Source organism: Platichthys flesus, chromosome 24, assembly GCF_949316205.1.
Source record: "Platichthys flesus chromosome 24, fPlaFle2.1, whole genome shotgun sequence".
NCBI lineage: Eukaryota > Metazoa > Chordata > Actinopteri > Pleuronectiformes > Pleuronectidae > Platichthys > Platichthys flesus.
Genome location: NC_084968.1, coordinates 7,422,951 through 7,437,671, shown reverse-complemented (window position 1 = coordinate 7,437,671; position 14,721 = coordinate 7,422,951). Strand labels below are relative to the sequence as shown.

Sequence of the window (14,721 nt, the reverse complement as noted above, 5' to 3'; positions counted from 1 at the left end):
TTCATATTCAACATTTTATGTACAACCTATAAGGACTACACTTTTCCCGAGAGTTGGATGGGAAAGTTTAAACCAATCTCATTTCATTGCAGTAAAAATGTATCTACAGCCAGCAGCAGGCTAACTTAGCTTAGCACAGAGACTGTAAGCTGGGGGGGAAAGCCAGCTGGCCTGACTGTGTGATGGTAACCAAATGGTAATAAGGTGTTGCTTCTCATTTTTTTTATTCTGTACAAAAGTGTAAAAATTACAAATTGCCTTTTTCTTTGAGGTTATTATGTGAGATGTAATGTTTCCCAAAATCAATTTTCTCCTTTAAGATGATGATAGCAGACATACTTTCCCAGCATGCTTTGCCTGCAGCTATCTCCTTGTGATAGCTGTCACAAGACAAAGTATGGAATAAAGTATAAAGTAAACTTAACAAGATAGTCCACCTTCCTCTTAACACAGGTGACAGGCTGATCTTCTGAATTTCGCCTCTAAAAGGACAAATCATGGCTTTATAAAAATTTATCACAAAATTTAGATTTTCCATCTTTATTCTTTATTCTTTACCCCTTGATGAAGCCCTTATACTATGTTGTATTACTTATTCACATTAAAAAGTATCAAATTATTAGTATTATAACAAATATTCCCCTTTCCCATAAATGTACCGGTTTTGCTCATGTGTACGATGTAAGCAGCTCCTAAACAAAAAAATCATTATATCTGTCGCAATCTCTCAATAACGCTTTAATTACAATTTAAACTCACTTCTGCAATCAGAGGTTTTTGTTCCTTAGATAAATAATATAAATTTCGTCTTTAGAATGACAAACCAAAACACTTCAATATGCCCAAAGTCGCGGCCAAAAATAACAATATAGAATGAATAATAATTGTTTTCCTGGGATTTGGCAGGTTTAAATGATGCCTCACATGTGAACACAAATTACACCTTCGCAAACCTGACCCGTCTGACACCAGATCCGCTTGAGCATTAGCAGTCGCGGTGCGAACGAGGGAAGTCATTTCTCCACTTCCTGTGTTGACTTTGGCTGGCGCACGCTAATCTGAGAAGAGGGGGGGGGGGTCTACCTGCCGTGGCACGTCAGACAACTCAGACGATGCCCCTTTTCACTCGCAACCGATCAGAGGTTCTCCCCGCCTGCACTTTGGCTAAATGCAGAATGCTTTATGTAATGAAGACATATAGCCGGGTTAAACTGTCTTCTTCACAAACACTTTTATTGTAAAAACTGCTCCTGCTGGATAAATGTTATTTCCAAGGCAGCAGAGCCCTGACCTCTGCCGGCACCGCGCCCTGCCCCGGGCGGCACCTCTCACAGGTAGCCTCATATCCGGCCCATTGATTTTGTCTTGCTTTGCACAAAAAACCGTGGGGGGTGTGAGGCTGCAACCACACCCATTCAGTATCAGATATTTTCAACCGTGAAGAGCTTTCTGTGATGACAGGCTGAAGGTTTTTACCGAGCAGAGTCTGCAATATTCCCTTTTTTCCGTCTCGAGCAGGGATTGCAATGTTGACTTTCCGATTTAATTAACTCATTTCAACTCCGCGGCAATTGCTGAAACTGCGACTGGATCTAGAGCCCGGCCGTGTAGATTTATGGGTATGACATTCACACGCAGCAGTGCTCTCACTCCTGTGGGACTCTGGGTTTCTTCGGTTTAAAGCACCGAGTTATGTCGTATTATTCCCCCGTTCTCGCTCAGACAAGACCGACACACTGCGTATTACCGGGACGTGACATTTGCGGTGACGCGGACACTTTGCCACCTCCTGCCCACAGACCTCCACCTCAAAAAGCGTCTCCAAGTATAGGTGGGACCGCCAGGAGTGCATGAGTAACTACAAACTTTCCCATGTGCACAACTTTCCCTCCTAAGTGAGGGAAAAGGATGCCAAAGCTGACAACAGACACGTGCTGCAGCTCCGATCCTGCTCTTAATTTGGGCGTCAGTGTGTTTAGAAAATGTTCTGTATTCTTTAAAATTTATATTACACATTTGGCAGCGAGAGAGAGACAAATTAATCTGCTCCACCATCTTTCCCCGGGCACTAAAAACATAATATCAAGTTCAAACTACTAGCCCGTCATGTCATATTTAATCAGATGAAATCAACGTCGTGTAAAGTCACGTCTCCATAATCTTTTCCTGTGGCTATTTAAACGTGGCAGCAGATGCCGGGGAGCACGAGCTCCGCGTGGAAAGGTAATTTTTTTTTTGAAGGTCAAGGGCGCGGTGATGGATCCCTGCTCATCTTTTTCCTGTTTAGAACAGAGGAAAGCGATAATCTCGACTCCAAGCACTGCAGATCAGTCATGCTGACACGCCGTATATCTGCGAAAGAACGAGGGTTCACTTGTCATTTGCTCACAATAAAGATAACCTTGACCTGACTCCTCTATATTAAGTCACAGGGACTCGGGGGCAGACAGTTTTTCCCTTCAGCCATCACCGCTATCGCCCTGTGAGTTTTCAGGCGGTCTCGATCTTTAAACACAGAAGCCATTCATTACTGTACACATTCACAACAACAGCGTTCAGGTGAGGGGTGGTGCAGCAAGCAGAGAAAGGACTTAAAGTTGCAATTCTGCTGCGTAGCTCTTGTGTTTTTACAATACATCGACACCGGTGTCGGCCCTCATCACCAAAAGCTCTCTTGACATCTTTGAACTTCAAAATATAACACACTGGGCTGCATATTTCAACACCTCTAGTCGGGTACATGCATAGAATTTCCAGCATGTGTTGAATTTATCCGACTCGTGCTCTACCTGAAGCCCCCTGCAGCTGTCACAGCAGGCGGGCAAGTGTCACATTCTGCGTGAAACGAGCGGCACTTAGAGCTCAAGCCAGCATAAAAGACGCTGTCCCTCTCGCTGGGAACTTTGCATTGCAGTAACGAGAATCTCTAAAGATGTGAAAATGTTTGAGATATGGCAGCACGGCTCGAGGGAGGTGGCACATTAACCTCGTTCCAAACTGGGCCTCGAAGGACGCCGTGTTGACTGGTGGAGAGTGAAAAAGGTTAGATGATGTCAGGGAAACTATGGAGCCCATAAAGGGGATATTTTGTTATAAGATAATAACTTGTTCGCACGCAGTAATATCTTGCTCGAACAAGTTAATATCTGCATACTAAAGGTTTAATTGACCTATGCTTTGAAATGCACTGCGGTAAGTTGCTTTTAAATCTTTTAAGAGCAGCAAGATTTTTAATTTTATGACATTCCGAGGTGGAAAATAAAACTTGATCTCTCCATCATAGTGTGTGCATGTGAAGTCGTGAGGGCTGCATATGAATATTTAGTAACTTTTGATATTTTTGTCATGTGAAAACAAGATAAAACACATCACTGTTTGGGACTTTTTGTGCAATATCAGCGGTTTACAGTCATCACGGTCAGTCCCTGATGAGACAGAAGAATAACTAATCTGTGTACAAGCACGGCAAGCAATTGAGGTCATTTCCTACAAATAGATTAATATGAATTATTGCAGCCACGTTAAGCAGGAGAATGTAGAACACATTGACTTGTTTGTGTCTGTGCATCGTTTGGATGTCGCAGTCGGCATAAATGAGCTTTATACTTTTAGGTTTGCAAGCAGAATGTATAAAATATGCATGAGATATTCTGATTTACAATCTCATAACATTTCCACTCAGTGGGCTCGATTCATTAAAACCTAACAAACACGACTGCGTGCACACACACACACACACAAACAAACAAGTCTTCAGCCTCGGAGTGAACAGCATGAATCCAGATGAATGGTATTATCAGCCTAGATATTCTTTCTCCGACAACCATGCACAGGAAGAGGGAAAACAAATCCAACCCCAACTTTAAATCAGTATCAGCAGTTTCATTATTACCCATTCTTGTTTTTTGCTAAAATGTGTCTCTAGCTGTGAAAAGGTCTTAAATGTGCATGTGGTGACCAGGGACGCACAAGTGGACAGTGGTAGGATTGTCTTTATTGTACTGAATGCATCACGTTGGCATCCACTGTTTACAATATTCCATTTTTGTAAACAGACACAAGCTGTTTTCTTTTGTTTTGGTGGACACAATGTTTGGTTGGTTTTTACTGGTCACGATACTTCTGCCCCCAGCCCCTCATGTAAACACTCCCTTTTTCTAGATCAGCAAAGTGTTGGTGCCTAGAGTTCAACCAGTTTGTCTGTGGTTCGATATGAGGCACTGGCTCCTAACAGGCTCTTGAGCTGCTTTGTGGAAAAGGGGCAGGAGATAAACCCCAGATGATCCCGCAGAACAATCTGTTAAGCTATCAGTGTTTAACCAAGATCGAAATTCTATTATTTTATTTCGGCTTCGAGAGGAGCCAGAAACCAGGGACAAGACTCCAAAGGCTTAAGAAGACCGGCTTAATTTTTTTCAGATTGTACTTGTTATTTTCACATGAGAGCTTGAGGATGTGAGCTCATGTTAACTGCTGCAAAGATGTTTTTCTCATAAATAATCTGTAATTCCAGAATGAATTTTGTTTTTAGTGGAGACGTAAATCCTTTCCTTTGCTTTGGAAGCAATGCCTCTCAAAAGCAGGTGGTGAACTGCCTCGCCACAGACACACCGACAAACACACTGATTCATTCATCCCGTGCAAACGTTATCTGTGTCTTGAAATACAAAATGTCAAAAGAAATCCGAAGCTTGACAGACCCGCTGTGTACGGTTACTGATCCTAAACCCTGATATCAAGGAAATAGTTTTAGCCAGCAGACAATTACTTCATTCATTTGCATCCCATGGTTTCCCTTTGACCTAACCACTGCACATCTAATCTTACATCACCACAATCTAATTTCTGCTCGCAGAATTAAGAACGATTGAAAGCTGCTCCACTATAAAAGGGCATCGGTGATGTCCGCAGACGAGCACAGTTCGAATCGTTACAACACAGTGTCCCAAACGGAGACAGGTCATCAGACAAACCTATTTTCAGGCTGCATCGGCGCTGTTTATCAAGCTGTCAGAAATTACAATCTAACCAGCCGTCTCGCCAGCTTGGTCCGTATCATATAACCAGCCAGTAAAATTAAAGTGCATAGGCTTGTCTGTCTCACCACTCGGTTTCCGGGCCTCAACTGTGGCTTACACAGCTGTTTCTACCCTCCTCTTCATCAGATACAAGGGGAGGGGCCCCCGAAAAGCAACACTGACTGTGCCGTACGTCCGGACCATGAGCGGAACCTCCTGCGTATCAATCCATCATTCCTGACACCGACGCAGTGGTCGAGTGAACATTGGGGTCATCAGACGTTTGTTAAGTTCGGCACCTCCCTGACTGTATTGTTGGTGTTTGAGCCCAATTATTTCATTGCATATTCAGGATAATCACTGGCTACAGGGGGAATCCTATACGTACAAATCAAAAAAGAATAACAGTGGTGCCTATGGCTTAATTAGAAAGCAGAGTTCCTCAACATTTTTAACATCATGGCTTGTTGGGGAAATTGACAATGAGCGGCTTCCAACCCTTTATTTGATGCTCTCTCCCTCTTTTACTTTAGAAAAACAAAATGACCCCAACCACAGTATAACTTCAAAAATCTTTGCCGCTGGTGGACTGAGTTACAAAAGCTACAGTGAGGTAGCACAGGGCGTCACGCATGTACAGCTGCATGTTGTTGCGGCGCCTCCACGCGTGTGCGCCAGTGGGATCATCTGCAAGAGCACGCAGACCCTGATCCAGTTGTGTCCGTGAGTGTGCGACAGCGTGTTTGTGAGTGCACAAGGGGCTCAAATGTTTGCTCGCCCGTGTTTATTTGCCACTCGGATCCTCAGGCACGACTCAAATTTCATGTCACATTTAGCACACACGGCTTCGAGAAAGAAGAGCCGGCCAGCAGTCCCCTTGTGAGTAGTGGCGAGGAGCGAGTGTGGAGGGGTGGCCGCTGAGCAAGTAGACAAGATCTCAAGCAGGACGTCTCACACTAAACCTGGAACAGGAGTGGAGGGGAAAATAAGAGAGAGCCCTTAACTGAGATAAAAAAAAAGTACTGGACGTCTCAGTGATGTGTGGCTCAGAGGACAGGAAACTGGTCTGATCCAACTGTTTAGAGACCGTTTTGGTTTTCTTTGAGTCTAACCTCTTGGTGGCGACCCCGGGGAGTCTGGGAGCATACATCATCTGGCCAGCTGCTGGGCAAACTCTGCTTGCCTCCATCACTTTTTCCAGTTTGAGCAAAATCGCTCGAATCCCCGCTGTCTTTGGATATGCTCGCTTGTTTTTGTTCGAGAACCTTTGGAAATTGAAAAGAGGGCCCGCAGAAAAAAAGGTTCACTCTAATGAGCATTTTGCAAAAGGGAATGCTGTGAAGGGGATGGTTGGAATTGACATTTGTATATAATGTACAATTTAGCAAAAGACAATGACTATGTTTACAAGGACACCAACTTCTCTGTATTAGTCCAATTTCTTTATGAATTAATTATCAGCAACAAAGTCTAGAAATCAACAGAAGCAAGAGCAGGTGCAGAGTTTGAGTGGACTTCCAGGACAGAGACAATGTCAGTTAATATAAATAAAGTTCAAAAACTGTGTGAAGGAGGAATTTTTGCTGAACGGGTGCCATAATGCATGAAGTGGTTGGGATTTTTTTTGTTACTTCTGATGACGCACATTGTGAAAACGCTACTGTTGCAGAAGGTTGTCTGGTATTTTCTCAAACATCAAGTTCACCCCGACACCAGTCTTGTCTGTACAGTCCCTTGCAGGTTTAGCACCGAAGTGAAAAATGACTCCGTGTCAAGGTGCGTTGTTTTTGGACTCAGGAGCTGAAGATAACAGGAAAAGCTCCGGAGCGAACGCCGCTCCAAGTCTGTGGCCTCAAGAAAAATAAACAGACTGTGCAAATACCAGTCGTGCATCGTTTTTTCTAAAATGTATCTTTTTACCCATGACTGGTGGCAAAACCATATTGACCATAGTTTGCACGTCAGGCACACGTTGGTGAAATTATAGCTTCCTGCTGAGGCACGTCCCACTGCTTCTTTTTTCCTGCACCCCGGCCGGTTTCATTTGTAGTGCCTGTTCTTATTAGACTGATGGAGTGCAGACCAGCAGCATCTGTGCCCCCCCCCCCCATCCATCCCTGCCTGCAAGGGCTGAGAAGCCTGGGGCATAAAGCCACAGGCGGTGGGAAGGGGTGGATGGCGGCGGAGTGTGTAGGGAGTGCCTCTGGGGTTCCTCGTTTTTTTTCTTTTCTGGAGCCCCTAGAATTTCCATGACACGGGCGAACACTGGCATCGCCGTGCGTTACTTGTGATTCGAAACCGATGACAGACACTGGAAAATCATTCCTTCAATTTCAGTCAAAGCGCATGAACTAAGGGTTGCTGCAGTGCAAGGAAACAGGCGTCGGGTGCTTAATTGCGTTTTACAGAGTATGGATTTATGCATCACGCCAATAATGATTCATAAAGAGGAATTATGGACTATATATCAGATGTTTCGCCAGGAAACCTTAAATGAGACAAGCTGGTAACAAAAATAGTGTTAAAATTAGATTAGATCATTAGAGTTCAAGTAAACAGAAAACTCCTCAAACATCATTGCGGCCTTTAGGCTCATTCATGCCGCCATTACATATGAAGAGATACGTCCAACGACGTCATCGTCGCTGCCCACGAACTTCCATCATCCTTTACATTGGCATGGTTGTTAAGCGGTACACCCACTAGGGGGCAGCGCAGAGTGGAGGAGGTTGTGATTGAGGCAAAAGCGTCTGTTTGTCCTTTTGTCTGTGCAACGTAAGATCAAATAGATGCCACTGGTTGAAATAACTTTGTGTCTCTCGAACTATTGTCTACACTGCCCCCCCATGATTACCTGTGATACGTAAACTTTCAGAAGGTGTGCACTACGGACGAAATGAAGGCAGAGTGCAGACAGAGGGCTCTGTCCGATTCCGTATCTAACTTTGAGCATAAATAAGCCTTAAAGGGTCGCCGAGAAATCACCATATTGAACAGTAGACCAGCTGTTCCAGAAGGGCCACACTGGAAGTTCCTCCTTGGCCATTAAACGTTCTTTGAATGCTTGTGGCTCAGGGACGAGGGGGACACGTGGGCGCGTGATGGGAGGTGAACCCGAGCCATCACAAAGGGGACTTCAGTGGACTTCAGAGGGAGGATGACTGAAAAGTTCAGTGGGGTGTCAGAGGGCACCGTGCAGATGGGACAGTGTGAGAGCGGCCTTTTGTGGAGGAGTTGCCACCCAGCTGTGACAGAGAAGGCAGAGGAGTCAAGGCGAACACAACTGGGTGAACAGAACTGATTTCCCTCCTCTACTGGATGATGCAGGGCGATGGAGGACGGGGTTATGTCAGATCAACATCAGTAAAAGGGCTAGTTGATCGTCGCCAGCCCTGCCACCGCGATGCTCCCCAATTCTTTTGTTCAATATTTAAACAACAAATTTGCTTCCGCGCAGGATAAAGAGAGAGGATCTACAAGAGCAAACACCACACTGAATACACTGCAAATACAACTGGCTCAGACCTTCCTTTGAGCGTCATGCTTGAGTTTAGGAACCAGGCAAAGTTTAAATGCAGCACATTCAGCATTCATCTGTCCTCAAAACAACTTGGGTGACATTCTCTCAGAGCTTATTGAAGCCCTAGGCTGAAAACACACTGGAAGAATTGTGAGACACATTCAACAGTTTTGTCACCGTCCAATTTTGGGCTTTGGAGATGTAAAAATCTGCAATGAATCCTAAAGGGAAAACATTCATTTTCGCACAAACACGGCCCATTTATGCTGGAGACAATCTTTTCATTCAAATGTGGGATGCACTGTGGTGGCGGAAATCCCAGCCAAGCTTCCTACTTTATCCCCCAGAAAAAATGTACGATTCGATTGAGGACCGGCGTCAGAAAACGGTCAAGGACAAACGACACGGACCATGAGGCGCGAGCATTTCAATTCAGCTCCACTCCTTTGAAATGCTCTCCCAGCCTGAGGTACCTTCAATCTCCTGCGGAGCCCTGTTGTGACATTGCTCGTATAAAAACCATGTCATCTCCTCTCGATTCAGAGCGCTCCCTCGGGTGAGTGTATTGTAAAAAAAGGAGAAAAGTGTGCCACCCTTTCAAACCCTCCACTCACTTCCAGTGCTTTCAGCTTGCATGCCTTCTCATCGCCGATAGAAAAGAAAGAAAAACGCTGATTCAAAGGTACAGAGAGACCAACTGTGCTATTTCCAGCATCCTGCCGTTTAAGAGAAACCGTGTTTTAGAATTGTAAATTAGAGGAAATGCCTCACTTCTGACTTTTCGTCACAATAAACCACGTCATGTTAATTTATTGGGACTGACGTAAAAACCGGAGCTGAATGAATTAAGCTGGTTATGCCTGCGTGCTGTTATTGACTGAGTGGAGTACTATATGCCCACGGTTTGCATGCAGATTCCCCTTAAAGCAATTAAGAGGCAATCAAATCATGATTGCCAGTCCACCAACGCGGCTCCACCGTTAGCCTCCGGCCTCGTTTGCTCACAGCGACAGCTTCCCCCCCACTAACCAGAAGCAGCTGGGAGCAGCGGCTACCTGGAAGCCTGTTTAGCTTTACCTCGCACTCAGTAATTACACGACCATTAGGGCACCTCCCAGCACCAAACCACACAGAGGGCTTAATTTAAAAAGCTGTCGGTGATTAATTACCAGTTGCCCACCGAGTTGATATTCGACGGGAATGGCACAACTGTAACTGTATCAGGCTGCTGGGATTACACAGTGAGAGGTGGGGGAAAGGGGGGGGGGTGGCAAAAAGGAGTTGAAAAGAGGTGATTGGGTTGATAGAGGTGCGGCGTGTGTGGTTTCCCCTCTTGTGAAGTGAATTGAATGGACATACTAGCGATTTTATTCTGAAATCTGGTCCATCCTGCTTCCCCTCGCCCTTTACAATCACTATTGCCTGGTTAAAAACAAAAAAAGAGTCGAGCACATTCACATGTTGTCCTTTCTACTGCAGTGCACCTTCAGCTGCTGTTTAGCTGCCAGGCCTTTTGAAGCGTAAACATCAAAAAAAAATGCTGCAGAGTGGGAAAAGGGGGGGGGGGGGATGTATGTGAGATGAGGGGGCTGGCGGTGTACGGGTGAGTAAACAGGGAAAGCACAAAGCACCAGAGTTTGCAGAATGAACATTTTATTACAGTCCCATTAAACAACAGGCCCTGCATGGAATTCAGATCCCCGGGGAGGAACAGGTAAACAAACAAAATAAAATTGAAAAAGAAAAGCATTCTGCGGACAGTGACAACTATTAGATGGGGACTCGCTTCACAGAGTGGCACAAAGAGCCGGTGTGATGATAGACATTTTCACACGGGTTTGGTTTGAGATTTATTTTCTTTTCCCCTACCCCAGAGACATTTTACACCAACTGCATGGTGTGAAAACTGTTTTTCAAACCCAATGTGCAGCTCAGAAATTCTGACTGGGGTTTAATCTGAACATGGGGTCCCTGTTATAATTCCACACACACACACACAGCTCTGTGACGGTGTACTAACGTTAGGCACAACAGCACTTTGAGGTTAACACAAGCATAGTTAACACGCTCACATTACAATAAACACAGAGTACAGCAGAGGCTGGTAGGAATGTCTTTATAGGCATTTAGTCATAAAAAAAATAACAATCTGAAGTTCCGAGATAAGAAGTCCGTATATAAAATGGACGTAGACTGAAGCCAATGTGGAAAAACATGAAAACCTGTGTTTTATTGAATGATCAGCAGAGGGCGACACCAGTGGTTGCAGAAAGAAGTGAATTTTTGTAGAAGTCTATGCGGAAAAACGACTTCTTCTCACTAGATTCAGACAGGGGCGGACTGGCCATCGGGAATACCGGGGACATCCCCGGTGGGCCGATGGCCGAAAATATAAATCCAACGGCCCATCACTATGATGTACCGGCCCACGCCCATCATCGCATCAGCCCTACAATGGTTGAAACAGCGGCACAAGCGTAATTTTCTCCAAGAGCTATACCTATCTATTCGCACTGACTGCTTTTATACTGCTACTCGCAATCGGTCTTCACACTCATGGTGACTATTTTTCGATTTTTTTTTAAGTGTCTTTTAATATGTGTTTTACAGACTTCGGAAGTCCAAAGTAAGAAAAGATCTCCACCTTATTAATAAACACCTCTAAATTGGTTCTTACACAGCCGAAGTGTAGAGAATTTGGATTTGCATACATACACGCAACGCGGCACCCAGTTATACGCATGCGCACAACCCATGAGGCCCAGGTGGGCCGCGCGCCGTGTATTGAGTGGGCCGGTCTGACAGAAACTCCCGGGCCACTTTTTTCCCCCAGTCCGCCCCTGGATTCAGAGCACACGTTCATGGTCCCAATCCCTAGTTTCACACTTATCAATACCTCATGACGTTAATTTGGTTAATTTGTCCTCATTTAGAATAAAATAACCAATAAATCTCGGTGTGCATTGGATCATAGATACAATGTGCTTGACAGCTAGGGCTGTTTAAAGAAAATGCCAAACTCAAGGTTTCAAAAAGGAAGTTTCAAAAAACCTATGGGTGAAGTCGCGATTACGTTGTCACTAGGGTTGAACTCGTGGATCACAGTGCCTGGGAAACATGTACTGCATATATCTATACCAATTTTTATTGCAAAACAATCCAATGGTGAAAACCTGCGGACCCTGCTTCATAGCAATCCATCCATTATTTCAGCCTGGACCAAAGTGATAAACATTGACATTCACGTCCCTACAGCTACATCACTTCAGGGGCTGAAAAAAAAAAAGATTTCAGGTTGAGAACCTGTCTAAGTGTCGAAATGATTTCAGTCACGCAGAAGCTAATTACCGAGTCCTAAAATGACGGGGCTACAGACATCAGCAGAAAACCTCCCGCTCTTTAACTAATTTATACATGAGCATCAAATCTGAGTTAGCGACAGACGCCCTCAGATAAAGATGGCACAAGAAAAACTTCCTCCGATTCAGAGAAACCCTATAAAATATCCCCAAGCTATGGACCATTGCTTTGTCTATGCAACCCACTCCATCTTCTTTGACAGCAATAAAGTGAAGACTGCGAAAAGCACATTACTGTCCTCCCCTCAAAGAAAAAAGAAAAACCACATCTGAGCCACATGCAGTCTTCCTCGACAGAAGAGAGGATAAATATTGAGTGAACCCATTCAGCATTCATAAAGGATATTTGGCCTGAGAAGAATCCCAGCGCATTTACAAAGAATGCTGCAAACTGGCAACTGGCATCCACCGGTTTTCCAAGATCAGTGCCGCCTTGGTTTTAGCGTTGTCGTGCTTCATTTCATGTGAAATGTTTTCATTGTTTTATTTCTGCCCTCTACAGAAATGTGGTGGGAGAGAAAGAAGAAAGAGAAAAATAGCGCATGACACAGGACAGGGATTGAGAGCAGCATGATTGGGAGTCTCATTATGGTTAATACTTGTAAATACTTGGGGCACATTAATTCAGGCGTTTTCACTCAGCGTGATGAGTCATCCGCCAAAGATAAACCACTTTGCGGTGAAGTGAAGAATTAGTGCCATTTATTTACGATTATCACTTCCCCTGCTCTTGGTTCTTCTTTCATGAGACATGATACTCTTTTGAATGTGTTGCTGCGTCTATCCACAAGAGGGATTTCCCTTAATGGCTTTTTTTTATTGCTTGACTCTCTGGCTTCAGTTGGGATTCAGCGTCTTGCTCAAGGACACTTCGGCCCTGCTGTGCAGATGCTTGCCGGCGCTTTTGTTGTCCATCTTATAAGAACCACCCACAAGGCTCCTCTTTGTCTCTCTCTCACTGTGTATCTATGCTCCCGACAATATAGTATGTTCACATTCAGAACTGAAGGAGATAACAAAGCTGGACAGAAACATTCCTCCTCATCAAGCTTTTAAAAGTTGTAAAAACGCTGCAGTTTCTTGCAGCATGTAGGAAATAACCTTGTTGTTCCGACAGCGGGAGAATTTCCTCAACTCGTTCAGCGTGCACTTTATCCTTAATTTCATCAGGGGGGAAAAAGGAAATACCTGGATTTCACTCAACAATGACAAAATTCTATTCCTCTGAATTGTATGAGGAACAGCCCTGATAAATCTACAAGAGGAAAAGAGTCTTAATCGACTCAAACTGCAGAAAACAGAAAACTCTGTATGAATCATTTGTTGAAGATGCCAGAGAGGAGGAATTCTTTCCATTTTAATCTTCAGTGCCATCAAACTGGAGCTGTCAACCCCTTGTCAATTCATCATTTTTGTGATTTCACCCCAATAACGATGATGCACAACAGTGAAAACCCTGAGATTCAAAGGAAACGATTGGATGTCAATGTTCAAATTCTGCAGCATCCTCTTGAACAACATCTCCCTCACTGATGCTGTGAATAATCCAACCTTGATCAGGGTGCTGACCCACACTGGGGGAATAAATGTTTCCATCTACTGGTGAGAAAAGAGAATTTCATGTGGCCTTAGTGGACGGGCAAGATCAAAAGTCAAACCTCTCAGCACCTCTAAGTATAGACCTCAGTTAAATAGCTTTCTCTCTGTTATGCGTAATGACCATTCAGCTGTCCGCATCCCTCACAGTCACAGCTCCAGCAGACTATCAACACATATCCAGACAAACTGGTGGGTGTCATCAGATTGAATGGAAGAAATTAAGGAGCTGTTCATTCTTACACTCAATTTAAACAGGCTTCAAATCCACAGTCTGTCTCTCTCTCTCTCACACACACACACACACACACACTAACAGACATACACCAACAGAGAGAGAGAATGCACTGGGGAAAGTAGTTTCCTTTACCTGGAGGGCAGTTGCATTCAGGTGATGTTTGTCTGGCAGTCCGAATCTTGATCAAATTTTCATAGGAGCGCTGGAATATGGAAAGAAAGCTGATTTAATTCACGTGCACAGGATTATCTGCGTAAATTGCAAGCGTTTAGAGGAAGTTCTGCCTGAACCGGGTCAGTGCGCCGCGGCCAATTAAGCAGCTGAACACAGTTAACTCGTGGAGAGCAAGTGCACGAGCCAGACTTACCTGCGAGAGCAGCTCATCAACTCTCTGTTGAACCAGGGAGCTCAAGTCGTCCATGGAGGAACCGGGTGCGCGGATCAAGGTCTGCCCGCCATTCACACTCTCCAAATCCACAACCCGGTGCCGAATGTCCGCTGCGTTAATGCTCAGAAGGACACAGAAGGCGACGGACGCCACCGAACATAAAGACGAGATAATGTTCAGCAGTGTCGTGCGCTGATGCCCTCGCTTCTCAGGCTCCACTTTCTCCATTTTCTCCACGCACTCTGATGCTCCTCTTGCCTTCGCGATCTCCACTCAGCAACACGCGCTGTGGGGAGCAAACTGCATCTGGCGCGGAGTCCCGAATTTGTGGCACGCTCTCCTGTGCGTGTGTGTGATAGAGTGTGTGTGTGTGCAAGGCGCTTGGCTGAGACGATGCGCTCAGTGGTGACAGCTACAGACGGACGAGCGGAATCCCTCTCCTCTCTGCTCCAGCCAAAGCAAAGTGAACCTGTGTGCACGGCGGCGCGCTGAGGCTCCTGCAAACTTGTTGCACCGAACCTTGCACAGTAGTCTCGCGCGCAGGACAAATGCCCTCATCCACAGTAAAGTCAAAGCCTGGGGAAACACAAGGCTGCGCACAT

General features: G+C 45.0%; 1 protein-coding gene across 1 annotated transcript in view; it reads right to left on the bottom strand.

Annotated features, from left to right (window-relative positions):
• Window positions 1-14,530, bottom strand: part of LOC133949941 (collagen alpha-1(XXV) chain) — a 145,946-nt gene extending 131,416 nt beyond the window's left edge. The window contains exons 1-2 of the mRNA XM_062384044.1: window positions 14,099-14,530; window positions 13,864-13,933 (exon numbers count right to left, since the gene is read on the bottom strand). Of these exons, the coding sequence (XP_062240028.1) occupies window positions 13,864-13,933; window positions 14,099-14,347 (319 nt within the window). The 5' untranslated portion in view covers window positions 14,348-14,530. The remainder of the gene's footprint in view (window positions 1-13,863; window positions 13,934-14,098) is intronic.
• Window positions 14,531-14,721: the final 191 nt, after the last annotated feature.